General features: G+C 40.9%; 1 protein-coding gene and 1 pseudogene across 2 annotated transcripts; one reads left to right on the top strand and one right to left on the bottom strand.

The window, feature by feature from the left end:
* Window positions 1–576: 576 nt before the first annotated feature.
* On the bottom strand, window positions 577–25,003 carry QTRT2 (queuine tRNA-ribosyltransferase accessory subunit 2). Of its 2 annotated transcripts, XM_086675390.1 has the most exons (10): window positions 24,795–25,003; window positions 21,368–21,631; window positions 19,821–20,041; window positions 18,048–18,103; window positions 15,773–15,849; window positions 13,721–13,933; window positions 7,617–7,816; window positions 5,320–5,471; window positions 2,645–2,762; window positions 577–1,049 (listed from the first exon to the last, which is right to left on the bottom strand). In XM_086675390.1, exons 3-10 carry the CDS (start codon window positions 20,018–20,020, stop codon window positions 818–820), a joined length of 1,248 nt encoding a protein of 415 aa, XP_086531516.1. In that variant the 5' UTR covers window positions 20,021–20,041; window positions 21,368–21,631; window positions 24,795–25,003; the 3' UTR covers window positions 577–817. The 2 variants fall into 2 exon arrangements, with proteins under 2 accessions (XP_086531516.1, XP_025768688.1); XM_025912903.2 differs by lacking the exon at window positions 21,368–21,631 and having other exon boundaries at window positions 24,795–25,002.
* Window positions 10,433–11,332, top strand: LOC112849302 (large ribosomal subunit protein eL8 pseudogene; annotated as a pseudogene).
* Window positions 25,004–25,028: the final 25 nt, after the last annotated feature.

The raw sequence follows: 25,028 nt of genomic DNA on the forward strand, positions 1-25,028 counted from the left end.
GGCCAACTGATCATAGGAGAAATGTGTGAGCCCCACATTCCATGAAGATGTGAGCCTGGTTAAGTCCCAAGAACCTTTTCTGACTGACTGCAGTACTGGGGCAGGTTGGAAGGCAGAAGTGTCCAAGAGGGCCCTGAGAATATAAGAATTAAAACTAGGAAGCTCTTAAATCAGCTAGATGCCTTTTACAGTCAACAGCCATATGTCTACAGAAGTCATGATGCTCATGACCAATCATCTCCTTTCCAGCTCTAATCTAATTCAACGAACCCATACAATCTCATCAACCCCACTTCAAGGCTGTCCCTTCTCACCTAAAGCTTTCGTCTTTGACTAAACGAATCTCCATTGACTAAAAGAGTTAGCACTGAGGGGCACCTGGATGGCTCAGTCAGTTAAGTGTCTGACTCTTGATTTTGGCTCAGGTCATGATCTCATAGTTGTGAGATCAAGCCCCGTATCAGGCTCTGCATTGAGCATGGAGCCTGCTTAAGATTCTCCCTCTCCCTCTGCCCCTGCCCCCACATGCGCAAACATGGGCTCTCTCTCTCTCTCAAAAAAAAAAAAAAAAAAAAGTTAGCATTGAAATATTAAAGGTCATGGTTTAATTCTTTCTGATCAGTTGGGGTCACTTAAGTCTTTATATGAAATCTCCTTTCTCATGGAGGCAGAGTTTGATACAAACATTCCTTATTTGCGTACACCTTATTCTCAAATACAAATAATTAAAGCTAAGATTGTTTCTCCTTCTCTTCTTCCTGTGTGACAACAGTGGGGCGGTCTCAGTGTGAAAAGTCTGATTTGTGTATGCCAGGTCTCAAGACGCTTGCCTGCGGATGAGCTCTTTCAACTGTGCCAGTCTGTCACTTCTTAGGGCTTCCCGGATGGAGTGGAAAAAACCAAAATAGTGTTCAAAGTTGTGCATCATAAGCAGGACTCCAGCCAACAGCTCGTTGGTCACCAGCAGATGGTGGATGTACGCACGAGTATGATTCTTACAGCAGTAACAGGAACACCCTCTCACAAGTGGATCAAAGTCCTCCTGGTACCTGAGAAAGGAAGTTACAACAATATTCCAGTAAGTGAGGAATATAAGAAATCTGCTATCTATTCTGCTGGTACATAATCAATAGTTAATAACATCACTGGCAAATGTAGTGCCGGTCACCTGCTTAAGATGACAACGAAGTGAAAAGTTAACACAGAGCATGAGTCAGGAGACTTGGGAGTCTTCTTCTGACAGATATAACCTCCTGGACTGAGGCTTACACAGGAGCATCAGGAGAGTCACGTGATCACTCCCTCATGCTGAGCTTTGTCGGTCACACTGCAAAGGCACACAATGATAGCAAACGCTGTTCTGATGAATGACACTTTTTTCCCACTCGCCACAGAACTAGGACCCAAGACACAATATGACCTTTCACTTGCATAGATTCCTGTGGTTTACAAAGCACTTTGACAAAGACTGTCTCACTTAATCTCTGCCGGCGGGGGGTGGGGGGGTGGGGGGGGGTCAAGAGGAAGGGCCTCAGAGCTACCACACCTAGGTTTGATGCCTTGCTCGACTCACTCAGGCAAGTCATTTAACCTCCCTCTGTGTCTTTACTTTTTCATCTGTGATGGGAATAAGTGTAATAACAGTACCTACCTTAGAGACTTATTGCAAGAATTAAATGAGTTGATATAGCAAAGGATTTGGACACTGCTGGACACATACTAAGCACTACACATGTCACTTTTTATCAGCTCTTAAGTTAAACAACTTGACCAAGGTCACAGAGTCAAGAGCAGTGCTAGGATCTGAACTTTAGGTCTAGTGCTGGCAATAAGAAAACTACAATTTCCAGTTAAATCTAATGTAAGGGAATTTTAGTAGTAACCCATTTATATTACCCTAGCATTTTAAAAACAGCAATGAATCTCCTTGGCCATTTTCCAAGAAGTTAAATGTGGTAAACATCACCATTTCAGACCTATAATCAAGAAGCCCCTGTAGAATATAGATTAGACCTAGGATTTTCATATTCTTTCATAAATTTTCAAGTCTGTACTATTACTAGATAGACATAAGTCTGAATCCCTAGAGTGTTCCTTTACATAAGACCAAAAACACGCCAGCACAGAAGTGAGAGTACCAAACTCACAGAAAACTCCCTCACTGGTTCACTAATAATTACCACTTTAGGCCAAATACAAAGTTACAAGATCTCTTAGTTCATTCTTTATAGAGGGAAATCTTTTATTAAGATTTATAATCTGTATATAACCAAGATGACCTAAGTTCCTTAGAATTTAAACACTTTGTTGTTTTTTATCTTGAAATCTTTATCTTGCTCTGTCATTATTTAAAGTAATTGGAAAGAGTAGAAGACACCAGACAATGTATTTGGCCTAATGTTTCTGACAGCTCTTCTAAAACAACAGTTATCTAGCCTCGGTTTTCTGACAAGACAAAGAACACAAATTCATCTGCAGAAAAAAAGAGTTTTTCTGGAACTGAATTTGAGAAGGCCCAAATAATATCCAACTATAAATATTTTATGAAGTCATAAACTGAAAAGGGAACAGTTACATAAACTTTTAAAACAGACTGAAATTAAAAAGTCAGACATCAAAATCCAAACTTAAAAAAATTCCTTACTTTTTTTCCTTCAGATTAATTTCAAATGATGTAATTTCTTGGTTACAACTGGTTGTTTTAATTTTCTTTGTTTGATCTGCGTATTTTATTTCTTCCTGTGTCCCATTTTGTTGTGATACTAAAGGACAAATCAACAAAAAGTCTTGAATGAAAATCAGATAAAGAGTGGCCATTGGGAGATTTTTATTCTAGTTACTATTTTATGCCCTTTGACTCTGTAATTCCACTCATGAGAATTTATCCTAAGGAAATGACACAAGGAAAGTAGTAATATGGACCAAGATGATCACTGACATTCTCTAGATTATCAAAACTTGGAGATTCAACAATGTCTAAGCAAACTATGGTTACAAGTATGTAATATATAATCTTACTGTCAAGGAATGATTTTAAGAAAACAGGGTGTGTGTGTGTGTGTGTGTGTGTGTGTGTGTTTGGAGGGGGGTGGAAATCTTTTTTTTTAATGTTTATTTATTTTTGAGAGACAGAGACAGAATGCAAGTGGGAGAGGGGCAGAGAGAGAGGGAGACACAGAATCTGAAGCAGGCTCCAGGCTCCCAGCTGTCAGCACAGAGCCCAACACGGGGCTTGAACTCACCAGCTGTGAGATCATGACTTGAGCCGAAGTCGGAAACTCAACCGACTGAGCCACCCAGGAGCCCCTGGAAGCGGGTAGAAATCTATGTGTGTGTGTTGGGAGTTATGTCTCATCAAAATGTACATGCAAATTGTGCTTTGTAACTGCCTATGTTCCAAATAGATTAAAAGTAGAATATAGTTTTAATTTATGTATTCTGTATGGAGTCCCTGGAAGGAACTCAGATTATCCAGAACTAAATGGGGACTTGAGTTGTTCCCCTGAACTCTTTAGAAAAGAATGTTCCTGGGGCGCCTGGGTGGCTCGGTCGGTTAAGCGTCCGACTTCGGCTCAGGTCATGATCTCACGGTCTGTGAGTTCGAGCCCCTCGTTGGGCTCTGTGCTGACAGCTCAGAGCCTGGAGCCTGTTTCAGATTCTGTGTCTCCCTCTCTCTCTGCCCCTCCCCTGTTCATGCTCTGTCTCTCTCTGTCTCAAAAATAAATAAATGTTAAAAAAAATTAAAAAAGAAAAGAAAAGAATGTTCCTGGATTTATAAGAGAAACACCAGTTACTATGCAAAGAGCCAGCTGTCTTGAACAGGGGCAAGCAGAGAAGTATTACTGGGAAGGAGTAGTAACAAGTTCAGGGTTGGCCCAAGGAGAATAAACAGATAGCACTAAGAAGATAATTTTGTCCAGATCAAAGGAAAGAAAGAAGTGACCTCAACATTGAGGCTGTTATACTTTTGCTGCCATGAATTTGTATGCTGATACACTGCAATAACACCCTGGCTTTTTGCAAAATTCTTGTCACTAGGGGGAACTATATTAGTTCCTATACAGGCAACTTACTCCTTTGCAATTGTCACTTTGTAATTGGCAAAAGACTTTAACTTACTATACACACACATACACAAATATGATTGTTAATAATACTTTAATGGAAAATGTTCAAACTGTTTCAGTTTTCCTAATCATGAAGAAACACCTTTCTCTAGCCAAAAAGGAACTTGTGTGTTCCTGAGAATTCAGTATCGGGTTCTTTGTAGAGTTTTACATATTCATGGTACAGAATAACAATTACCCATGTCTCTATGGAAATAATTAAGCTTGTAAATGAACATTTATGGAGTTTGTGGTATGCTTTTTCATCAGCATACATTATATTCTGGTCAGTTTAAAGGACAGTAAAACTGACCTTCTATATATAAGAATTTGAGCAAACCAATTTGTTTCCAGAACAATCCAATTTCGGTTAATGGTTAGTTTGCTTTATAAAACTATAACATCTTCTGGATGAAATTTTAATAACTTCTGGGGAATAAAGTGAACCTTTAAGAAGTCTCTGGCCTGAGTTCAATGTAAGGCTGGTGGTGACGGAGGAGCTCAAAGGACAGCAGGAAGCGGGAAGGGAGAGCCCCTTGCAAAGGCCAGCGGGCAGACCGGGCATGCAACAGCCACCCGAGAAACTGGAACCCCAGCCCGACGCCCATAGCCCATATCCCAGTTCTTTTCCTACTGTCAGTTAAATGTCAGACCCTGGAACTGATTTTCTTGACTTCTAACTAAACAATAAAAGAAGATGGTGGTACTTCAAAGCAATGTTAGCAGAGGAAAACAGCTTTCACATCTCTGTGAAAAACCCAAAAAAGCAAAAGTGACACTAGGATCAGATGGGGTAAGACTCTTCTGTATTTTGATAGCATAGCCTTGGCAAAAAGCAGACAAGAACTCTTTTGTGAAAAACTGAATTAACTTTTAGTAAGCAGTTAAAAGGTTTTCTGTTCTTAGATTTTCATCACTATCCACTCTGAATGTTCTTTTTTCAAATTGTTAATAGAAAGTGTTTTGTTTTTCTTGGTTCTGCTCACTATAAAATCACTTCCAAATAATTGATGAGCTACAGGGATAGCACTAAGAACCAACCGGGTTTTGTGTGCCAACATGCCAGAGCGTATAGATAAGAAACAAAAATGTAGTTTTATAAAAGGCTGATGTTACAGTATGCACATATCTCTGGCTTGTGACTCAAGCCAAAAATGAAGAGGAAATAGAAGATACTTGAGGCTATCACAGAGACTAACTTCAGAAAACCTACACGTCTCTTCAGGGTTCGGCTGGTAATCAAAGCTGAAAGTCAGGGCACATCCCCGCTCTGTCACTTGATAAGGGAAGAAACTCTCAAATAAGTCCACTCCTCTTTCAATACACTCGAGCACCTCATCTGGTCGGCTGACTCCACAGATGAGCCTGTGAAAACAACAGTAGGAACACTGACGTGAGGACAATGCCAGACTGTGTAGCAGGCAACAGATAATAAGGTGTGGTGGAAAGAATGCAGGACTTGGGCAGCAGAGGGACCTGGGCTCGAATCCCAGTTCTGCCCTTTATTTACTTACTGTATGACTTTAGGGAGGTTTCTTAACCATTCTGGGTTTTAGTTTTCTAACTTTAAAAACAAAAGCATAATACATAGCTCACAGATGTGTTGCGAAGATTAAGGAGTTAACTGTAAAAACACACAGAGGAGTTTCGAGTCCCAAAGAGAAGTTCAGTAAAAGTTAGTTTCCTTCCCCCGCCAATTCCTTCTGAACAGCCTCCCTAGTCTTCAACTGAACTTTACAGTCTATCTATCCATTACACAGATTTTTTTAAGGGGGCAAAGCTATAGGTCAACTATACTTCACAATTTTTAAAAGATTAAAAAACAAAAAAAAAGTACAAAGCTGTGTGCTTTATTTCCCCCTCAAATACTTTCCATGTCTTAACTGTATTTTACCTATAGTTTCTTTTTTATAATTGGTTCAACAAAGACATTTTTATCTGTTGTATTCTTCATAGGTTCATTTACAAAGCAACTCTTGCTCTCAGAATTTGAACTCTGCCCACAGGATCTAAACTCTATTTGGTTTTATTCTTCTTTGTATTTTCTCCATTAATAAAAAGTCTACATGGAATGAGGTGGTATTTTCAGAGGTAATGGGTAAGGCATTCTGGGAGGGTTAATCATACTCAACCAGGTTTTGCCACTAAAACAAGAAGGGGAGACACCTGGATCAGGGTTGGCTGGCTGGCTGCTTTTCTTAGTTTGTTTTTCTACCCACAGTCCCTTTTATGAACTCACAGAGAAAAGCTAACAGACTCCCTGATTTCTAAGAGAAGTCCAAAAAAATCTTATGTAATATTAAACAACCAGAACATTTATATGTATGACTACAGTCTCCTTCAACTAATGTTTTAGAACTCCTCTCCAACTAAAGATGGCATTTCTACACACATATAGGATGAAAAACAATCCCAGCACTCAAATCCAGTAACAGACATCTGTGAGCATTTAGCTCAAAGAAGTCTAGAAAATGACTGGAAATACTAGTGCTGGACTGTTATCTGCACCAGAACAAGACAATCACAGGAGGGGGAGCAATGAACACAAGAGAACCAGGTTAAAACGATGGGGGAAGTTCTGGCTGCACTGGCAAAGGGTTGGTGGTTCTGGCTGTTCAACTCTGTGTTACAGGGCTGTATACATGTGTAAAAATTCATCACGCTGTCCATAAGATTCATACACTTTATTGCAAGTTATCCTGGGATTTTTTTAAAGTGGTAAAACTTACATATACTATATAGCATTCAACAGCCCGAGAGGTATAAAGCAGCATCCCATAATCAAACCTCTAAACAGATGTGTAGGGAAAAAAGCATAAATATTCACACCACGTTGGACAAAAAACTAGAGATTAAAAAGCAAAACAAAACAAAACAAAAAGAAAAATGGTGGTAGTATAATAAGAAAGACATCAGCTGTACTCAGAACCTTAGGATTTTTAGCTTTAAATCTTGTAGATCACCTCTCTACACCAGTACATACTGAGTCCTATTTATGGAAAGAACTAGCCCCATTAATGATGCCAGTACCCTTGATTTCAAAAAAAAATGACAGTTACTACATGCCTCAAATCTAAGAACTTCTTCCAGGTTCTTATTACTACAGCCCACCTTCGTTCTGCTAGGCACCCCCAATCTGTCCTCAACTTCCCTTGATTAAGGCCACAGTCCTATACGACTTTATTCTTGTCCCCAGGGGCCATGTTATAATGAAGAATATTTGCACTTGGCACAAAAATGAAGGGAAACAGTATAACACCTGCCCTCCCTTATGAGGATCAAATAAACTAGTTCACATGACAATTGTCCTCGTCTATATTCTGAAATCAAAGGCAGGACAGCTGTGATGGAAACTCTTCCCACAGTCAGCCTGAGCAGATTCAGCCCAGAAAAGGCATAATCAGTTCATCAAAAGACATGCCCATGTAGAGACTCGGCATAATGCACAATCACCAGCACCCCTGCATTGAAGCCCACGAAACTTGGCCTGCGTCCTAACTGAACACTAGCCTGGGTTTGTCCTCCGGCAGCTCTGCAGTGACTGATGACAGCAAGTACAGTCTAGTTTCCAGGGTTGTGGGATTCCCTTGAAAGCCATCCAGAAGGAAGCCACCTACGGGCCGCTTGGCTGTCTCTCGTGCTGACCTCAGTCTCTCCTCCATCACATCTCCACCTTCAATCACACCAATGATGGTACTTTTCCGAAGGACCTACAGGAAGAAAAGACTGGATGCTTTAACTGTTTCCAGTAGTGGAAACCTTCGTTTAAATGGACTATACATGGAAGACCAAGAGATAGAAGAGATCTCAGTGCAGTTGCTACAGCTGAAGCATGAAAGGAGGATGATACTCCCTCCTCCCTGAGAACCTTTAGGGCTCCAAAAACCACAACTTGAAAGCCACCCAAATAAGTAAGAAAAGACTGAGTAGAAACTGAGGCAATAAGCACATATAGTCATGTTTGAGCTTAGATTAAATTAACACTGAGCAAGTACAATTTAGGTTACCTCCAAGTCTCTTAGAGATGACTTTAAGAACTTTATGGTTGGGGGCACATGGGTGAGTCAGTGGGTTAAGCGTCCGACTTCGGCTCAGGTCATGATCTCACAGTTCCTGGGTTCAACCCCGTGTTGGACTCTGTGCTGACAGCTCAGAGCCTGGAGCCTGCTTCGGATTCTGTGTCTCCCTCTCTCTCTGCCCCTCCCCTACTCACACTCTGTCTGTCTCTCTCTCTCTCTAAAAAATAAACATTAAAAAAAGAAAAGAACTGTACGGTTGGGAACTAACTAACTGTCCATTTGCGAAAAACTAAAAACTACTTTGCACACCATCTTCAAAAACAAATCCCACAGGGCCCTATAATCTAAACATAAAAACAGAGTTATAGAAGTATCAGAAAGATACATTCAAGTTTTTATAATCTTAGGGTAAGAAAAGCCTACCTAAGCAAGCTAAAGCTTACCCAAAAAGGCTAACATATTTGAGTACAAAATCATCAAAACTTCTCTAGTGAAGCATACTCTCAACAAAGGAGTTGAGAGGCAAAGGAGAACTCACTGCTTGTCGGAATAGATACCATACTATACTTATACCATAGAAAAGCCTCCAACAAACCTTCTAAGGAAATGACAACCCACAGACATCAGGGCAAATATGTGAATGTGAATAGGAACTTCTGAAAAATAAATGTGAATGCCCTGTACACATATGGAGAGCTAACTAAACCTCACCAGTAGGGAAATACAAATTGGCAACAATTAGGTACCGTTTTTGCCCATCACACCGACAAAATTGTTAAAAGACAGATAGTGACACAGTGGAGGAAAAAGTGTTAGAGAAGGGACACATACTCTGATAACTAAAGAAGAGTAGAAATTAGTTCTGCTTTTTGGGAGGGCCAACTAAACAAAACTTGTCAAAATGTCGATGCTTTAATCCTATGTCCTAAAATTCCACTTATAAGAATCTCTCCTACGAGTATATTCATTCATAAGCACCAAGGTATATTCACAAAATGTTTAGAATAATGAAAAACTGGAAACAAGTATACATTAATAGAGTAAAGGCCTAAATAAATTATGATACATTCATAGTGTCTTCCTACTCAGGTGTTTTAAAAAGAATGCAGTGGATACAGCAACATAGGCATTGACAAGAAATGAAATTCTGAGATACTGCTAAACAAAACAAGCACACTTCTGAGCATATGATCATATTCGTGCAATAAGAACCCCATATAGTCATGTATATATGTAAATACTATGTATATGCAACTAAAAAGTAAGGTTTGCATGGAAAAATGCAAATTGACAGTGGCTCTCTGGTAGAAGAGAGGAATGGGGAAGGAGCCTGGATTGCTGTGAAAAGGGAATTTCACTTCTCAGTTTAAGCAAGAGGGACACAAACAGAAGGAACACTTGGGCTGCTGTGTACAGAAATGAATTAAGAGTGAATATGGCTAAAGGATGGGTAGGAGGCAACTTTAATAATCCAGATGAAAGACCAAGAGGACCCAGACTAAAGCAGTGGCAGTGGGTGAAGGGGAGGGGCAGGATCTGAAAACTCATCAGAAGGTACGATCCACAAACTTGACCAATTAGTTGCCCAAGGAGAGGGGGAAAAGTCTGGGATGACTCCTAGCTCCTGTTTTGGAAGTCCAGAGAGAGGATGAGAAGAGCAAAGATAGAAAATTCTAGGAAAACAGTGGAGGGTGAGGCAAGATGATCATTCTGTTTTGTGCATTGTGAGTTTGAGGTATCAGCCGCTAAGTATACAGACCTAAAGTTTCAGACATGTGTGATACAAATGTGACTGCCCGGCTAGAACGACAGATGCCTGGCATGCTGCTGCCACTCCCCATGGCAGACATGGCTGACAGATAACTCTCTTCCTGCTGCACCCAGGCACAGCTCCAAGCACCTTGGGATGAAACCCATTTGCCATCCCTGGCCTAGGAAATATATGAAGAAAAGAGTGCCAGCAACAGTATTTAAGTATTTAAGGGCATTCAGAATAACAGGATCCAGGGGTGCGTGGGTGGCTCAGTTGGTTAAGCATCCCACTTTAGCTCAGGTCATGATCTCACGGTTTGTGAGTTTGAGCCCCAGATTGGGCTCTGTGCCGACAGCTCAGAGCCTGAAGCCTGTTTTGGATTGTGTCTCCCTCTCTCTCTGTCCCTCCCCTGCTCATGCTCTCTCTCTCTCAAAAATAAATAAACATTAAAAAAAAAAAAAAAAAGAGTAAGAGGATCCAGTGACGAAAAGAGGTATGCAGACATACAAAGTAGGTAGTTACACAGGCCTGCCCCTTTCCATGACTGACACAGCCCTATCTGGAAAGCCTCCTTTCATGGATGTAAGAAGCATAATCATATAACTTACTATCTAAAATGGAACATAGGTGCTCTCTCCTCCAGCCATCCAAGATGCTGGAAGGAGAGAAGCCTAAGGGGAAGAAGGTGGCTCTGGCCTCTGCTGTCATGAAGAAGCAGGAGGCCAAGAAGGTGGTCAATTCCCAGTCTCAGAAAAGGCCCAAGAACTTTGGCATCAAATAGGACATCCAGCCCAAAAGGGACCTCACCCACTTTGTCCAGTTGCAACTATATCCAGTTGCAGCGGCAAAGGGCTCTTCTCTATAAACGTCTAAAAGTACCTCCCACAATTAACCAGTCCACCCAGGACGTTGGTCTTGGATGGACACAGCTATTCAACACCTAAGCTGGCCCACAAATACAGACCAGACAAAGCAAGAGAAGAAAGAGATTGTAGGCCTGGGCTAAGAAAGCTGCCAACATAGGGGATGTCCCCACTAAGAGGCCGCCCGTCCCTCAAGCTGGGGCTAATACTGTTACCCCCTTGGAGGAAAACAAAATGGCTCAGCTGGTAGTGACTGCACATGATATGGGTCCCATTGAGCTGGTTGTCTTCCTGCCTGCCGTGTGTCCTAAGATGGGAGTTCCATACTGTATCATCAAGGGGAAGGCCAGGTGGGGCATCTGGTCCACAGGAAGACCTGCACCACTGTCCCTTCACACAGGTTAACTCAGAAGACAAAGGAGCTCTGGCTAAACTGCTGGAAGCCATCAGGACCAATTACAATGACAGATATGATGAGGTCCGCCATCACTGGGGAGGCAACATCCTGGGTCCAAAGTCAGTGGTTTGCCAAGTTGCATTGCCAAGTTGGAAAAGGCAAAGGCTAAAGAACTGGTCACCAAATTGGGCTAAGTGTGTGCTGTTGCTTTTCCTGTACATAATAGTACTATAAAGTTCCCTTTCAAGAAAAAAATGGGGGGGCGCCTGGGTGGCGCAGTCGGTTAAGCGTCCGACTTCAGCCAGGTCACGATCTCGCGGTCCGTGAGTTCGAGCCCCGCATCAGGCTCTGGGCTGATGGCTCGGAGCCTGGAGCCTGTTTCCGATTCTGTGTCTCCCTCTCTCTCTGCCCCTCCCCCGTTCATGCTCTGTCTCTCTGTCCCAAAAATAAATAAAAAACGTTGAAAAAAAAAATAAATAAAAAAAAAAATGGGACACATGTAAGAGTAATAACCATGTAATAATCATGTCAAGACAATAGCATGATTATAGGGACAGAGAGAGGGACCAACACACAGCAATAATGTGAAATGGTAAGGCTGACTAGCATGGAAGAGGGGCTTGAGGCTCATCCAGCTGTTCTAATAATCATGCTGTCACACTCCCTGTCCTCCTTTCTACTCATGGAAACATTACTCATCCTACAAGGATAATTACCGGCTCAAAACAATTGCTAGTGAGCAACGCTAACAATTAGGACCCACGGCAATGTCCCCATGCTGCTCTTACTGCGGATACTGAGCGTTCTATTCAGAATGACAACTAAGGTCTCTTCTAATCATTTCATGTACACTAACGTTGGTAGCCAATTACATTTTTTATTGGTACACTTAAGATAACAATGTTCTTGGGGCGCCTGGGTGGCTCAGTTGGTTAAGCGTCCGACTTCAGCTCAGGTCACGATCTCGCGGTCCGTGAGTTCAGGCCCCGCATCGGGCTCTGGGCTGATGGCCCAGAGCCTGGAGCCTGCTTCCGATTCTGTGTCTCCCTCTCTCTCTGCCCCTCCCCCATTCATGCTCTGTCTCTCTCTGTCTCAAAAATAAATAAAAGTTAAATTTAAAAAAAAAAAAAAAAAAAAAAAAAGATAACAATGTTCTTCAGACTCAATGCGCTTTGCCACAGTGGGACCTAACCACTGCTCAGGATTCCTCCATATCAATGGTGTCAATGCTTGAATTCTCCCCTGTGGTCACACCTTCTCTTCTCCCACTAGCTCTGCTCTCTCCATGTGAGCTTAATTCAGTCTGCACCCAGGATCTCTGATTTCCTGCCACAGCTACATCCTCCCTACCCTGTCATACCCAGCTACCATCAGCAAGCATTTATCGAGGGCTTCCTTACGTCAGGCATTCTGCTACATGATGGAGATACAAAAATGATGCTCAGAAAATGAGTTTAAGGAGGTCACAATGTAATAAAGACAAACACGTGAAGAAATCATTGTACTACAATATAACCTAAGCTATATAATATGGCCACATACAAATTAAAGGGGTGGCAAAGGATGAACAGAACTTCCTGGAAGGGTCAGGGACAGCTTCCTAGAACAATGAATGTAATGGAATCAGCTGGATCTGGAAGCAAGAGAAGGAATACGACTGGAGATAAGAAAAAAAGAAACAGCCCAGAAGGAAGTCCATGTACAGCGTCAGCAGAATGACACAGGGTAACACTGCTGGAAACTGCAAGTGACTGAGAAGGGCCAGAGTGCCAGCTGCAGCCAGTCCTGAGCTGGAGAAGTGGGCAGAGGCCAGGTCACAGCAGGCTGTCCCTGCCACATAAGTGCTGAATGGAAAGTCATTAAATTATTTTCAGGAAGTTCTTATGGGCTCATATTTGTGTTTTATGAAGACTTCTCAGACAGCAGGGCTGAAGATGGATTGGATGGAAATGACACCAGAGACAGAATAATTAAAAGGTAACTGTCCACATAAGAGATGATGAGGTTATTCTGCCTCAAGGTGGTGATAAGAAGGATGGGGAGGAGGAGGCAGATCCTAGAAATCAAGAAGGATTCCTAGGAATCAAGAAGGAGTGGACAGTTGGATATTAAACTGGGTATTAAACGAAGCCTTGAAAGACTCAAATTTCTGGGCTGAGGAACTTGGTGGCTGCTATAAACCGAGAAACAGAAGAAAAGAAGAGGTTTGAGGAGATCAGATACTGAGTTTGGTTACTCTGAGTTTGAGGTGCATGTGAGGGATATTCTAATACAACTCGGCTAAAGTCCACTTTATACAATTCTGAAGCTAAGCAGAGTGATCTTGATTATACATGCAATTTCAGAATTATTCAGCAATTAAAACTAAGGGAAAGCTGCCCAGGGAAAAAGTCCAGAGTGGGGTGAAAAGGAGCCTAAGACAGAATCCTAGAGAGCAAGAGTAGTTATGGTTCAGGAAAAGAAAACAAGAGAGTTAAAGAGACCAGGAAGTGAGAAGCAGAGAAGCGGGAGGAGGAGCAGAAAAGGAACCTAAGTAAGGGACAGTTTCAAACAGAAAGGAGTGGTGAGTGGTACAGCCTTACCTCTGACTCTTCCTGCAGCCGGAGACAATTATCCAGGAATAGAAGTGATCGATCAACAGACTTTCTGGCTCTTTTTATGGAAGTTGCTTCCTCACAAGATGCCTCTCCATCTGAGAGGCACTGGAACCAGTCTGGCTGAAGGGCCTGCTGAATTGCCATGAACTTGGAAGCAGTCATTTCGACTCGTCCCCCAACACCCCACACCGACACAGACTGTCAGGGAACAAAATAATGAGGAATCAGTAGGAGCATGCAAATAAAAAGAATAATAATAAAATGGTAAAGCAATAGTGAATTTAATTCCTCTTTACAAATGGAGATATGGTGGCAATTCAATATCCTAGATATGGTAAGTAGAAGCTTCCTGCACCATTTTCCAATTCTCCAAGGACCTTATAGCTCTTAGAGAACCCTTCGGTGGCCACACAGCCAGCTTCTGAGCTAGCCCCAAGAATTCTTTGTTATACTTCTCTAGTCCAGTCTTCTATTCTCTGAGACCCCACCCCATGCATGCTGTTCCTAAATACACCACAGACTTCAATCTTTCTCTGTCTTTGATCACATTGTTCCTTTTGGCTGAAATGCCCTTCCCTTCCTCTCTGCCTGGTGAAATACTATGCATCCTTCAGGACAGAATTCAAATATCATCTACTCTATTGTGCTTCCCAAACCTATCTGGGCATAATCCATCACTCACTCTTCTAAGCTCTTACAGTAATTTGTACTTATTTCTTTCATAAGAAATACTTTTATAAGTACTTTATAAGTACTCTGGCTAGAATATCTCAATTCATGTTTGTACCCCAAAAGCTTAGTCTAGACCCTTACATATTATTGAAGGTTAGTAAGTATTTACTAGCTTGAGTTAGATACAGATAAAAAAAGTAAGTCAGATAATACATAAGCATCTCCATATAATGTTCTTTTTTTGGTTACTCCTTCCTCTACAGTATCTTTCTTCTTAGAAGAGATTGACAAGGACATAAATGGGGAAGCCACATACATCTTTTTATTCTGGCCTAAGGCTTAATTAAGAACACTATTTAGGGGCACCTGGGTGGCTCAGTTGGTTGAGCGTCCAACTTCGGCTCAGATCATGATCTCATGTTTCGTGAGTTTAAGCCTCGCATCGGGTTCTGTACGGACAGCTTGCTCAGAACCTGGAGTCTGCTTCAGAATCTGTGTCTCCCTCTCTCTCTGCCCTTCCCCTGCTCACACTCCATGTCTCTCCCTCTCTCTCAAAAATAAACATTTAAAAAACCAAACACTGTTTAAATAAATCCTCTTTCCTTTACAAATGGGGTAGATAACAGAAGTAAAAATATCATCTTTTGGATTAAAATTACAAAATAAAGTTTAAAGCAGAAGAATAATTTAAAATACTTAGTCAAGATTAACAGATATTGTTGACATCAATAAGGTGGGTACAGGAAAAGTAATTGCATTTGTAAAGCAGCAGTATATACCGAGGCCTTGCCAGAATGTAGTCCTCAGAGACAAGACCAATGTGCCATGTCTCAGGTGAAAACTTGTAATGAAGTCCTTTTGATACTGTTCTTCACTAGCTAAAATCTCTGGCTGTGCACCCAGCTTTTTCAAATTCTGTTCTAAAAGCAAGCAGTATTACACTGAGACTCTACTATATATAGTTATACATGTGATAACACTCATCAGCAACTTCCCTAGCACTTCCTGAGGTTGTTAAAACTGTAAATAAAGCATGGCATAAAAAAATTATTGCTTTCTACCATCATAGCAATTTCTTTTTTTTTTTTTTTTTTTTGCTATGTACTTGACCTTCCTTCATCCCCCAATTTTTTGCAACAATGAAAATGCTGAGGATATATTCCTTACCTTAACCCCATCCACAGGCAGCCCTACTCTAATTCCTATAAACCACACCTCCCATTATATTCACAGACATAAGGAAAAGGTATAAAGGGGTCAGGAATGGGCTAGGAACCCAGACAGTGGGATCCAGCATTGGAGGGATACAATAGGCTGACTATCTGGGACAAAGCTGCAGCCTTGGAGGCCCTTCTGAGAACATACCTTGTTCGTTACGTAACCAGCTGGGCAGGGGCTGACTGGATCATGCAGGGAACAGTACAAGAGCGATTCTGGCATGCCTGTATAGACATAGAAAAGAACTCTTGAAAGCACTTACATCAACAATTACACTGTGTTGTAACAGAGTGCAGCTTTATAAGTGTACTGCGGGATAAAGCAACTCTAAACATAGTAAACTGTTCATATCCGATCTTAGAATTATAAGAGGCCTGTCAACATGAATGAAAAAGTTACCTTTAAAACCTACTCATCTGAAAAAAGAATTAAAGGTTCATGTCGAATGACCAACGAGTTGCTACAAAAAAAAGTACATCTTGAAGTATGAGATACAATAAGTGTTTAGGGCCACATTGACCCTACTTGATTTGTTTTGAAGAAAAATTTGATATCAAGTATGTTCATTCTAGGTACCATCCAAAGGAACTAGCTACTGGAAAGATAAAACAATATGGTCAAAAGGTAATCTCATTAATAAGCAAGCCATCCCACAACATGGGACCTTGAGGCAGAATTACAGGTAAGCTACAGGATATTGAAAATGAATCAAATTCTCAGTAAGTTTCATTGACTCAAGATGACAATTTCTTAGGTTGTTTACTCAAAAATATTGTCATTAAAAAAAATCCAAAAAAGTGCTTACTAAACCATATGTGCTTAAATTTCATATGCAACCCTGCATTTTACTAAAAAAAGGATTTCACTGAAAAAAGACCCAGAAAATAAAGCAAACTAAAAAATAAAAACAAAAACAAAAAACAACTCTGCAGCTCTCTACCTATTTCCATAATTTCAGTTAGTATGGTTATCCCTAGAAAGCTTATTTAGCTATTTTCACTCAATTATATATTTAATTACATATATAATACATATATATGTATGTATTTATACTATATATTTATAATTGTATACTTTAAAGCTGGTTTTAAAATTGGTTTCGGTCTAGGGGCACCTGGGTGGCTCAGTCAGTTAAGTGTCTGACTTTGACTCAGATCATGATTCTCATGGTTCTTGAGTTTGAGCCCACGTTAGGCTCTGTGCTGACAGCTCAGAGCCTAGAACCTGCTTCGGATTCTGTGTCTCCCTCTCTCTCTGCCCCTCCCTGCTCATGCTTTGTCTGTCTCTCTCTCTCAAAAATAAACGTTAGTGGAGCCTGGGTGGCTCAGTTGGTTAAGTTTTGGACTTCAGCTCAGGTCATGATCTCACGGTCCATGGGTTTGAGTCCTACGTTGGGCTCTGTGCTGACAGCTCAGAGCCTGGAGCCTGCTTTGGATTCTGTGTCTCCCTCTCTGCCGTTCCCCCACTCATGCTTTGTCTCCTCCAACTCTCAAAAATTAATAAATGCTAAAAGAAATTTTCTTAATAAACGTTAAAGAAAAATTAAAATTGGTTTGAGTCCAAGGAAAACATTACATAAATTCCTCTACTGAAATACAAGGCCTTGTGACTACCACCAAGTTATCATGAAGTTTTCCTCAGAAGCAGAGGACTGAATAACCAATGGAAACAAAATTTTCATTCACTTATGTGAGTCTTAGATATTGGGAGAAAGCTTCAGGAGAAAGTTGTCTACAGAAGAATGGATTCTCAAGCTGGCACTGCTAAGCTTTCCTACAAACAAATGGACACATACATTTGCATATAAAATCCTATTTCTGGAACAAAAGATAATAAATATTAACATGAAAATATAGCTATAGGTAAACACTTGGTCTTCTGCATTATGTTTTAGGCTCAAACATATTAGACTGCTTTGAATCTTAGGTATGTCTCATGCAGCTTTTTACCTCTGGGTCTTTGCTCTGTGCCTGGTGTGTCTGCCCACACGTGTGTACTTCCACCACTGTGCCCACCTCCTGACCTGGGTAACTCCTACTTTTCCTGGACTCAGCTGAGATACCCCTTCATCCTCTTTCTCAAGAATCCTTTCTTTAGTCCGACCTCCTTCCACACGTACCCCCTACAGAAAATTATGTGCTCCTCTCTCTGGGCTCTCATGGTACATGTACTAATCCTGCAAATGCGGTCACTGCATCCTACTACAATTACCTATTAATCTTTATCCCAGACAGGCTCTGAGTTCCACTGGGGAAGCAACTGTTGCTATTCATCTTTGAATCCCCAATGTGTGGTTCTCAGATGCCCAATAAGTGCTCATTAAATTAATGAATAAGTAAGTGTCTGAATGAAAGATCAGTCAACAGCACTTCCAAACTTCAAATTAATACATCACAAGACAAACACAAATAACAATTTTTACCTATAAACTTTCCAATTCCTTCCTTATATTCTGCCAAGACCTCATGGTGTTCTGCCCTATGAGCAAAACAGAAAAATACATAATGAATTGTCCTACAGATACTCTATGCAACAGCTGACAGTAAATGTAGTGTTGAACAACAAAGCATGCCATTATCCAAGAGTCCCAACTCATTAGGTTGTGTTCATTAGCCAGAGCATAGGTCTTCACTTTACAAGTGTTTCTGTGGGAACAGAAACTGGCAAAGATTAAGTGCTTCCAATACCCGGATTTCCTTCCTCCCCTATTATTAACACAATATTGCAGAGTTATTTCATCATATAGCATGTTCTTCAATGAAGGATAAAGTCAGTATGTACATTACATAAAATGATTTAACTCCATTAGTTTTGTTTTCATAAAATAGTACTAGCAAGTACATATGCAGATAAAGGGAAAAGTTTGAGGCTGGTACATGAAGACAGACTCTAGAGTCTTTGTTTAGTTCTTACCTAGCATTCCCTGCCTGTCACCTCTGGGAGTAATGGCAATGAAAGCCACCATACTGGCACGGTTGGATCAGAAGAATAGTGAAGCAGCTCTGGTATGTAGGTCTGGCCTGTGGCTTCCAGATTAGGGTCAGATAATGTATACTATTTGGTATCTCTGATTTCATTCTAAAAATCTACAAATTTTTGTACATATAATCAAAAAAGTCTTTTCTCCCAAAAAACAAATAATCCAGGGAAGAAATGGGCAGAAACATGAATAGACATTTTTCTAAAGAAGACATCCAAATGGCTAACAGACATATGAAAAGGTGCTCAACATTGCTCATCATCAAGGAAATACAAATCAAAACTACATTGAGATACGACCTCACACCAGTCAGAGTGGCTGAAATTAACAACTCAGGAAACTACAGATGTTGGCGAGGATGTGGAGAAAAGGGAACGCTCTTGCACTGTTGATGGGAATACAAACTGGTGCAGCTGCTCTGGAAAACAGTTTGAAGATTACTCAAAAAATTAAAGATTGAATTACCCTATGACCCAGCAAAAGCACTATTAGGAATTTATCCAAAGGATACAGGAGTGCTGTAGGGGCACATGTACCCCAATGTTTATAGCAGCATTTTTAACAATAGCCAAATTATGTAAAGATCCCAAATGTTCATCAACTGATGAACAGATAAAGACAATGTGGTGCGTGTACACACACACACACACACACACACACACACACACACACACACACACACACAGGAATACTACGTGGCAATGAAAAAGAATGAAATCTTACCATTTGTAACAACGTGGACGGAATTGGAGGGTATTATGCTAAGTGAAATAAGTCAGTCAGAGAAAGACAAATATCATGTTTTACTCATATGTGGAAGTTGAGAAACTTAACAGAAGACCATGGGGGAAGGGAAGGAAAAAAAAAATATATATATAGTTACAAACAGAGAGGGAGGCAAACCATAAGAGACTTTTAAATATGGAGAACAAACTGAGGGTGGAAGGGAGTGGGGGGTCAGGCATTGGGGGCGGGGAAAATGGATGCTGGCGATTGAGGAGGGTACTTGTTGGGATGAGTACTGGGTGTTTTATGTAAGTGAAGAATCACGGGAATCTACTCCCAAAGCCAAGAGCACACCATATACACTGCATATTAGCTAACTTGACAATAAATTATATATTTATATAAAAGTCTTTTCTCTTTGCTGTACCTTATTAAGGTATCTAAGCTGCTGCCAGAGTTGATACTTAAATGATCAGATCTAACACTTACAGTGAGGACAGTGTAAGCTGAGCCATGGCAGGAACCCCGTGGATAGCATGCAATGTCTGATGGGTCAGGTGTGGGGCAGAGCCGGTCTTGGTGTACAGAAGGCAGGCTGGAATGTCCATGGTGCGGTCTCCTGTTTTGCCCAGGTTTTTTATTTTTCCTAGGCGACAGCCATTAACTACCTTGGTAAGACTCAGCTTCATTCTGGGGGATTCCTCTAGGTCCTGATAAGAAAAGAACAGTACATTCAGGGGTTCCATGACATCTAAAGGCTAAGCATTTTACAAAGAAAGTAACCTACAAGATGATGAATGACAGCATATTTATTACTACTTCCAGCCTACAACTGTTTTAGATAGCAGGAAGAAAGAAATAGGAAAAGACCTGGACAGAATAAGATACCTTCTCCAAGTCTTAAAGCAAAATGATGACATCAACCATATTTAAATTCAGTCACGGAATTTTTGTCTGTGCTGAAGAAAAGCAAACAAACAGAAGGACGGGAGTAAAGACTAATCATGGAAAGAGTGTGCACTCTTTCACCAAAGGCTAACTTTCAGCCTTTAAAATGTATATAGAGGAAGGCCACACTATGTAAGCCATACTGATTACTGATTTGATTCATTTTTTTCTTTTTCTAATTTGAGAGAGTGCTAAGCAACATAGCAATTTTTCGTAACATGTTGTTACATAAAGAAAGCAGGTTCCAGGGGCACTGAAGCGGCTCAGTCAGTTAAGTGTCAGACTCTTGATTTCGGCTCAGGTCATGATCTCACCGTTCATGGGATCAAGCTCTCTGTTATTAGGCTCTAGGCTGACAGGGCAGAGTCTGCTCAGGATTTCCTCTCTCCCTCTCTCTCTGATCCTCCTCTACTTGTGCATGCGTGCTCTCTCTCTCAAAATAAATAAACAAACACTAAAAAAAAAAAAAAAAAAAATGAAGAAGGCACATTCCAAATCAGCATCCTGGGGTTTATTAAACTACATGGAACAATATACATCAAAAGATAAACAGAGATAATCTCTGAGAGGTGAGATTATCTCCCAATTTGTTCTTATATTGTGTCCAAACAGAGGTGAGAAACCACGTGGAGCATACATGCAATTAATAAGCAATTTAGCACTACTTTTATCAGGGATCTTGGTGGACTAGTCCCTGGTCCTTTTGTGTGGCAAACCCTGGAGCCTGATCTTGTCCACACACCCAGCACAGATCCACCCTCAGGGTCAGGCTCAAACAAACTAATCTCAAAGACTGAAAAACCAAATCAGAATGCACATAATTTAATCTGAGAACCAAAAACGAAAGAGGACCAGTTACTGCATTCATGACCTAAAGGGTACCACATGGAAAGCCAAATGCCACATGAATATATTATCTAGAATAGGAAGGGCAAGTAATGATTACATATATAAAGATAACTGAAAGGAAACCCACTGATTCTCTAAAATAACCAAACTCAGATTCTCCAAGGTTAGACACAGGGACTCTCCAAGAGGGAAGAAACAGCTACATCTGGAAGCCCAGACTCCTGGCTTCCCAGACTTACCTTTCTCTCGGGGACCTCCTTGTCCTATCCTTGTGGAAAGAAACAATAAACATGTTCTAGGAGTCCCATCTTTTAACAGAAGAGCTTCAAATGTGACTAATCATCCACTCAATCCTGAAAACATTTTCTCTCATCTCCCCTTCCCACTCTCTCCTCAACTGAAGAAATAGCTCTCTTCATTCTTAGCCCAAAGTCTGTCATTAGGTCCTTGGGAGCTCTAGATGACATTGGCCACCATGTTCTTAGATGCAGAGATGTGTTCTCCTGTGATACAATGCACAAAAGTTTATTCCCGATACTGTTGAATGTAAAATTCAAAATCCTCAGCTTATTATACTGAATACACTAGGTCAACTGGAGAGGAATATCTGCTTGGTTCTCTCCACCATGCAGGACTCTGATGCTATGTACTCACATTCTGCTATCTGGGGCTTCTTCAGAGTCCCATCCTAATGATCAAAAATCGACATGTCACCAAAGAAAAAAGTAAACAAGGAAAAGTAGACAGCTACATTTAAGAAAAAGTATTGTAATAGATAAACTGCTATTGTCAGTGATTCTCTGTATTGTGAGAATGGATACAAATATTAAGAATTCTAAAGAAAGCATTAGAGAATGACCTTCAGCTGGAAATCAACATTTAAAAAAATAACACACAACTTTGTCCAGAGCTAGAAGAAAAAGAACCACACCTTCCTTTTCACTGTTCAGTTTATGGTAATTTTTATAAGTGCATCCTTTTTCTAGGGGCTCAAATACAAAAAGTTTTTATTATGGAGTAATGTAAATACAAATACACACATATACATATTCATATATATGTTTTTATTTTTTTTTAACGTTTATTTATTTTTGAGACAGAGAGAGACAGAGCATGAGCAGGGGAGGGGCAGAGAGAGAGGGAGACACAGAATCTGAAATGGGATCCAGGCTCTGAGCTGTCAGCACAGAGCCCGATGCGGGGTTTGAACTCACGGACCATGAGATCATTACCTGAGCCGAAGTCGGACGCTTAATCGACTGAGCCACCCAGCTGCGCCCATATATATGTTTTTAAAAAATGCTTTGGGAGGGATATAATCCATCAAACCAAGCAAATTTCTCAAGAAAAAAACCAACAGACTCCAAAATATCAACTGCTTTTTATTTGCCTTCATCACCCTTTCCGTGTGGGTCACTCACTGTAGGAATCTTCTAAGATTTGTGGTGTGATGCTTTTCTAAATATACATTCACACTTCACTTCTACAGAGTTCCTGGGAAAGTCTTAAGGAAAAACCATTATAAAAACCATTTGGAAATGATTCAAGGAAAAATCTTTATGGCTTTAAGGACAACTGATAAGCTGTCAATGGATCTGTGCCTTCACAAGGGCTAACAAAAATTCCCCACACCTCTGGCAGTACTATACCTGTCCTAATGCTGCCAGGGCCACACATTCCCCACGCCACCCTCCACCGCTAGCATTCCTTCAGGAGAGAAAGGATTTCTAAATGTGTATTAGATGAATTTTCTACAGACTGTCATGGACAGATGACTGCAATACGCTTAGACAAGCTTAGGTGAGTACATATTTTTGTTAAAGAAAAATTGCATACATATTTATAAACACATATGTACACATACACTCCAAAATGTTTGTATATGCCTAGAAAAAATTCTGAAGGACTTCCAAACAATATGGTGCACTGACTTGACTCAGAAAGACACACAGAAATGATAGGCTTTAAAATTCTAGAAAACAGTAACAGAAGATGAGACAGAGACTATTCAGAGGAAAAGTATCCTAAAATCCTTACACAATTTGGGAGGAGGGGAGAGATAAGGAATAATGTAAAACTGTTAAGTATGTGTGTTAAGGATTTTTTAAGTAACCATTAAAAGATTAATGACAGAATGCATAATTTCTGAACTCACTGGGGAAGGACGGGAGATGATAAAGAAAAAATTGGTTACTATAAATAAAAGGCAAAAAAGAGATGAGACCGAAAAGCTCATCAAAAATAGAAAACACAAAATAAGATGGTAGAAGTAAACCGAAATATGTCAGGAATCACAATATAAGTTAACAATTTCACATAGTAACTTCAGTAAATAACATTTACTGGGCATACACTGTCCTTTACATATTAACCCTGATAAAATGTACCATCATATCAACCTCATAAGACAGATGTGATTATTAAATGCATTTTACACAGGAGAAAACTGAAGGCTAACAGAGTCACCATTTGCAAAGTGGCAGAGCCAGTACTTAAATCACCGAAGTCTGGCTTTAGATGTTGTACTCTAACAGGCTGGTAGCCTATTAGGAGTCCCATCTTGTCCATACTCATGTGCAATGTTCACACATTAACTGTAATGTTACGATACAATTTTATAGTCCTATTTTCCATTTTGCTATAGTGTTCTTATTATTGTCCTTGTTTTCCCTTCTCTTCCTTTATCCATTCTCCCAGCCTCTGCAACCTTTCTCCATACTCATAAGAACATTTAAACGTACTCATAGATGGGTGTGGATGTTTTTTATAAAAAATGGAAATACACTACACTGTATGCATTTCTCTGCAATTTGCTTTTCTCTCAGGAGAAAATGGGTATCTTTCCTGAAAAAGAGACACAGAATTAACTTACTCTTTTAAAATAACTACTTCATGATATTACATTTTGGATGTGACACAATTTATTCAACCATCACCCTTGTGATAGACACTCAAGTTACAGAGCAGGCCCTATGATCTCTGCAAAAGTCTGAGGACACAGCTCCCCTAATCTCATTTCCACCATCTCTAATCTACTTTACATTATGTTTCCTGGCAAAGCGCTATGTTTATGTTGATTTTTCATCATTACAACGCTCCAGTGAGTTAGGTACTATCACTCCTAGTTTGCCGATCAGTTAATGAAGGGTCCGCGCTGTTTTAAACAGGTTGCCAGAGGTCAGCCACAAAGCAGGGTTCAAAGCTCCCATTGTAAGCCTACCACCCTGCCTGTATGAACCCATGTATCCTAGAGGGCAATGTCTCCGGGTACGTCTAAGTTCAATCAGTAAGGATGGAGTTTTCTTCACTCCATGCCTCCAGTGGCCTCAGACCTCGCGAAGCCCTGAGCTCAAGGATTCGAGATCTTCCCAACCCTCCCAAGTACCCTGTGCCGTCCAGGAAACATTTCCGGCTGAGAACTTCATTCTTGAGCAGAGGGCAGTCGAAAGGAGGCCCTTTTCTCTCAGAGATGAAGTGAAGCTTACAGGATTTGGGAGAATCTGGATTTAGAGAAGCCAAGATCCATCAGAAGAGCCAGAAAAGGGAAGGAGAGACATGACAGAAGTACAACTACAGTTACTGCAACACAATCAGTGAGCCTCTGGGGGCGACGCGACTCAACCACCCGCAGTAGCCCCCATTCTTTCAGGGAAAGGGGGGACTTACGTGCACAACTCCCAACTTTTTTGGCCTTGAGACCCCTCAAACTCCTCGCAGTTCGTTACCACGTGTCCGGCTTACAGGATTCTCGGACCCCTGAACCACCGCCTCCGATGTAGAGCCAATCAGGGAGCACTGCGTCATCACCGGGCGCCAGTAAAAGGCAAAGGTAATATTAAAGCGAGCTCCGGTGACTGTGAGGCCGGGGGACGGCTGCCGTTGCCATGGGTTACCGACCTA

This window comes from Puma concolor, chromosome C2, assembly GCF_028749965.1.
Source record: "Puma concolor isolate L17-30 chromosome C2, mPumCon1.1.hap2, whole genome shotgun sequence".
Taxonomy (NCBI): Eukaryota; Metazoa; Chordata; class Mammalia; order Carnivora; family Felidae; genus Puma; species Puma concolor.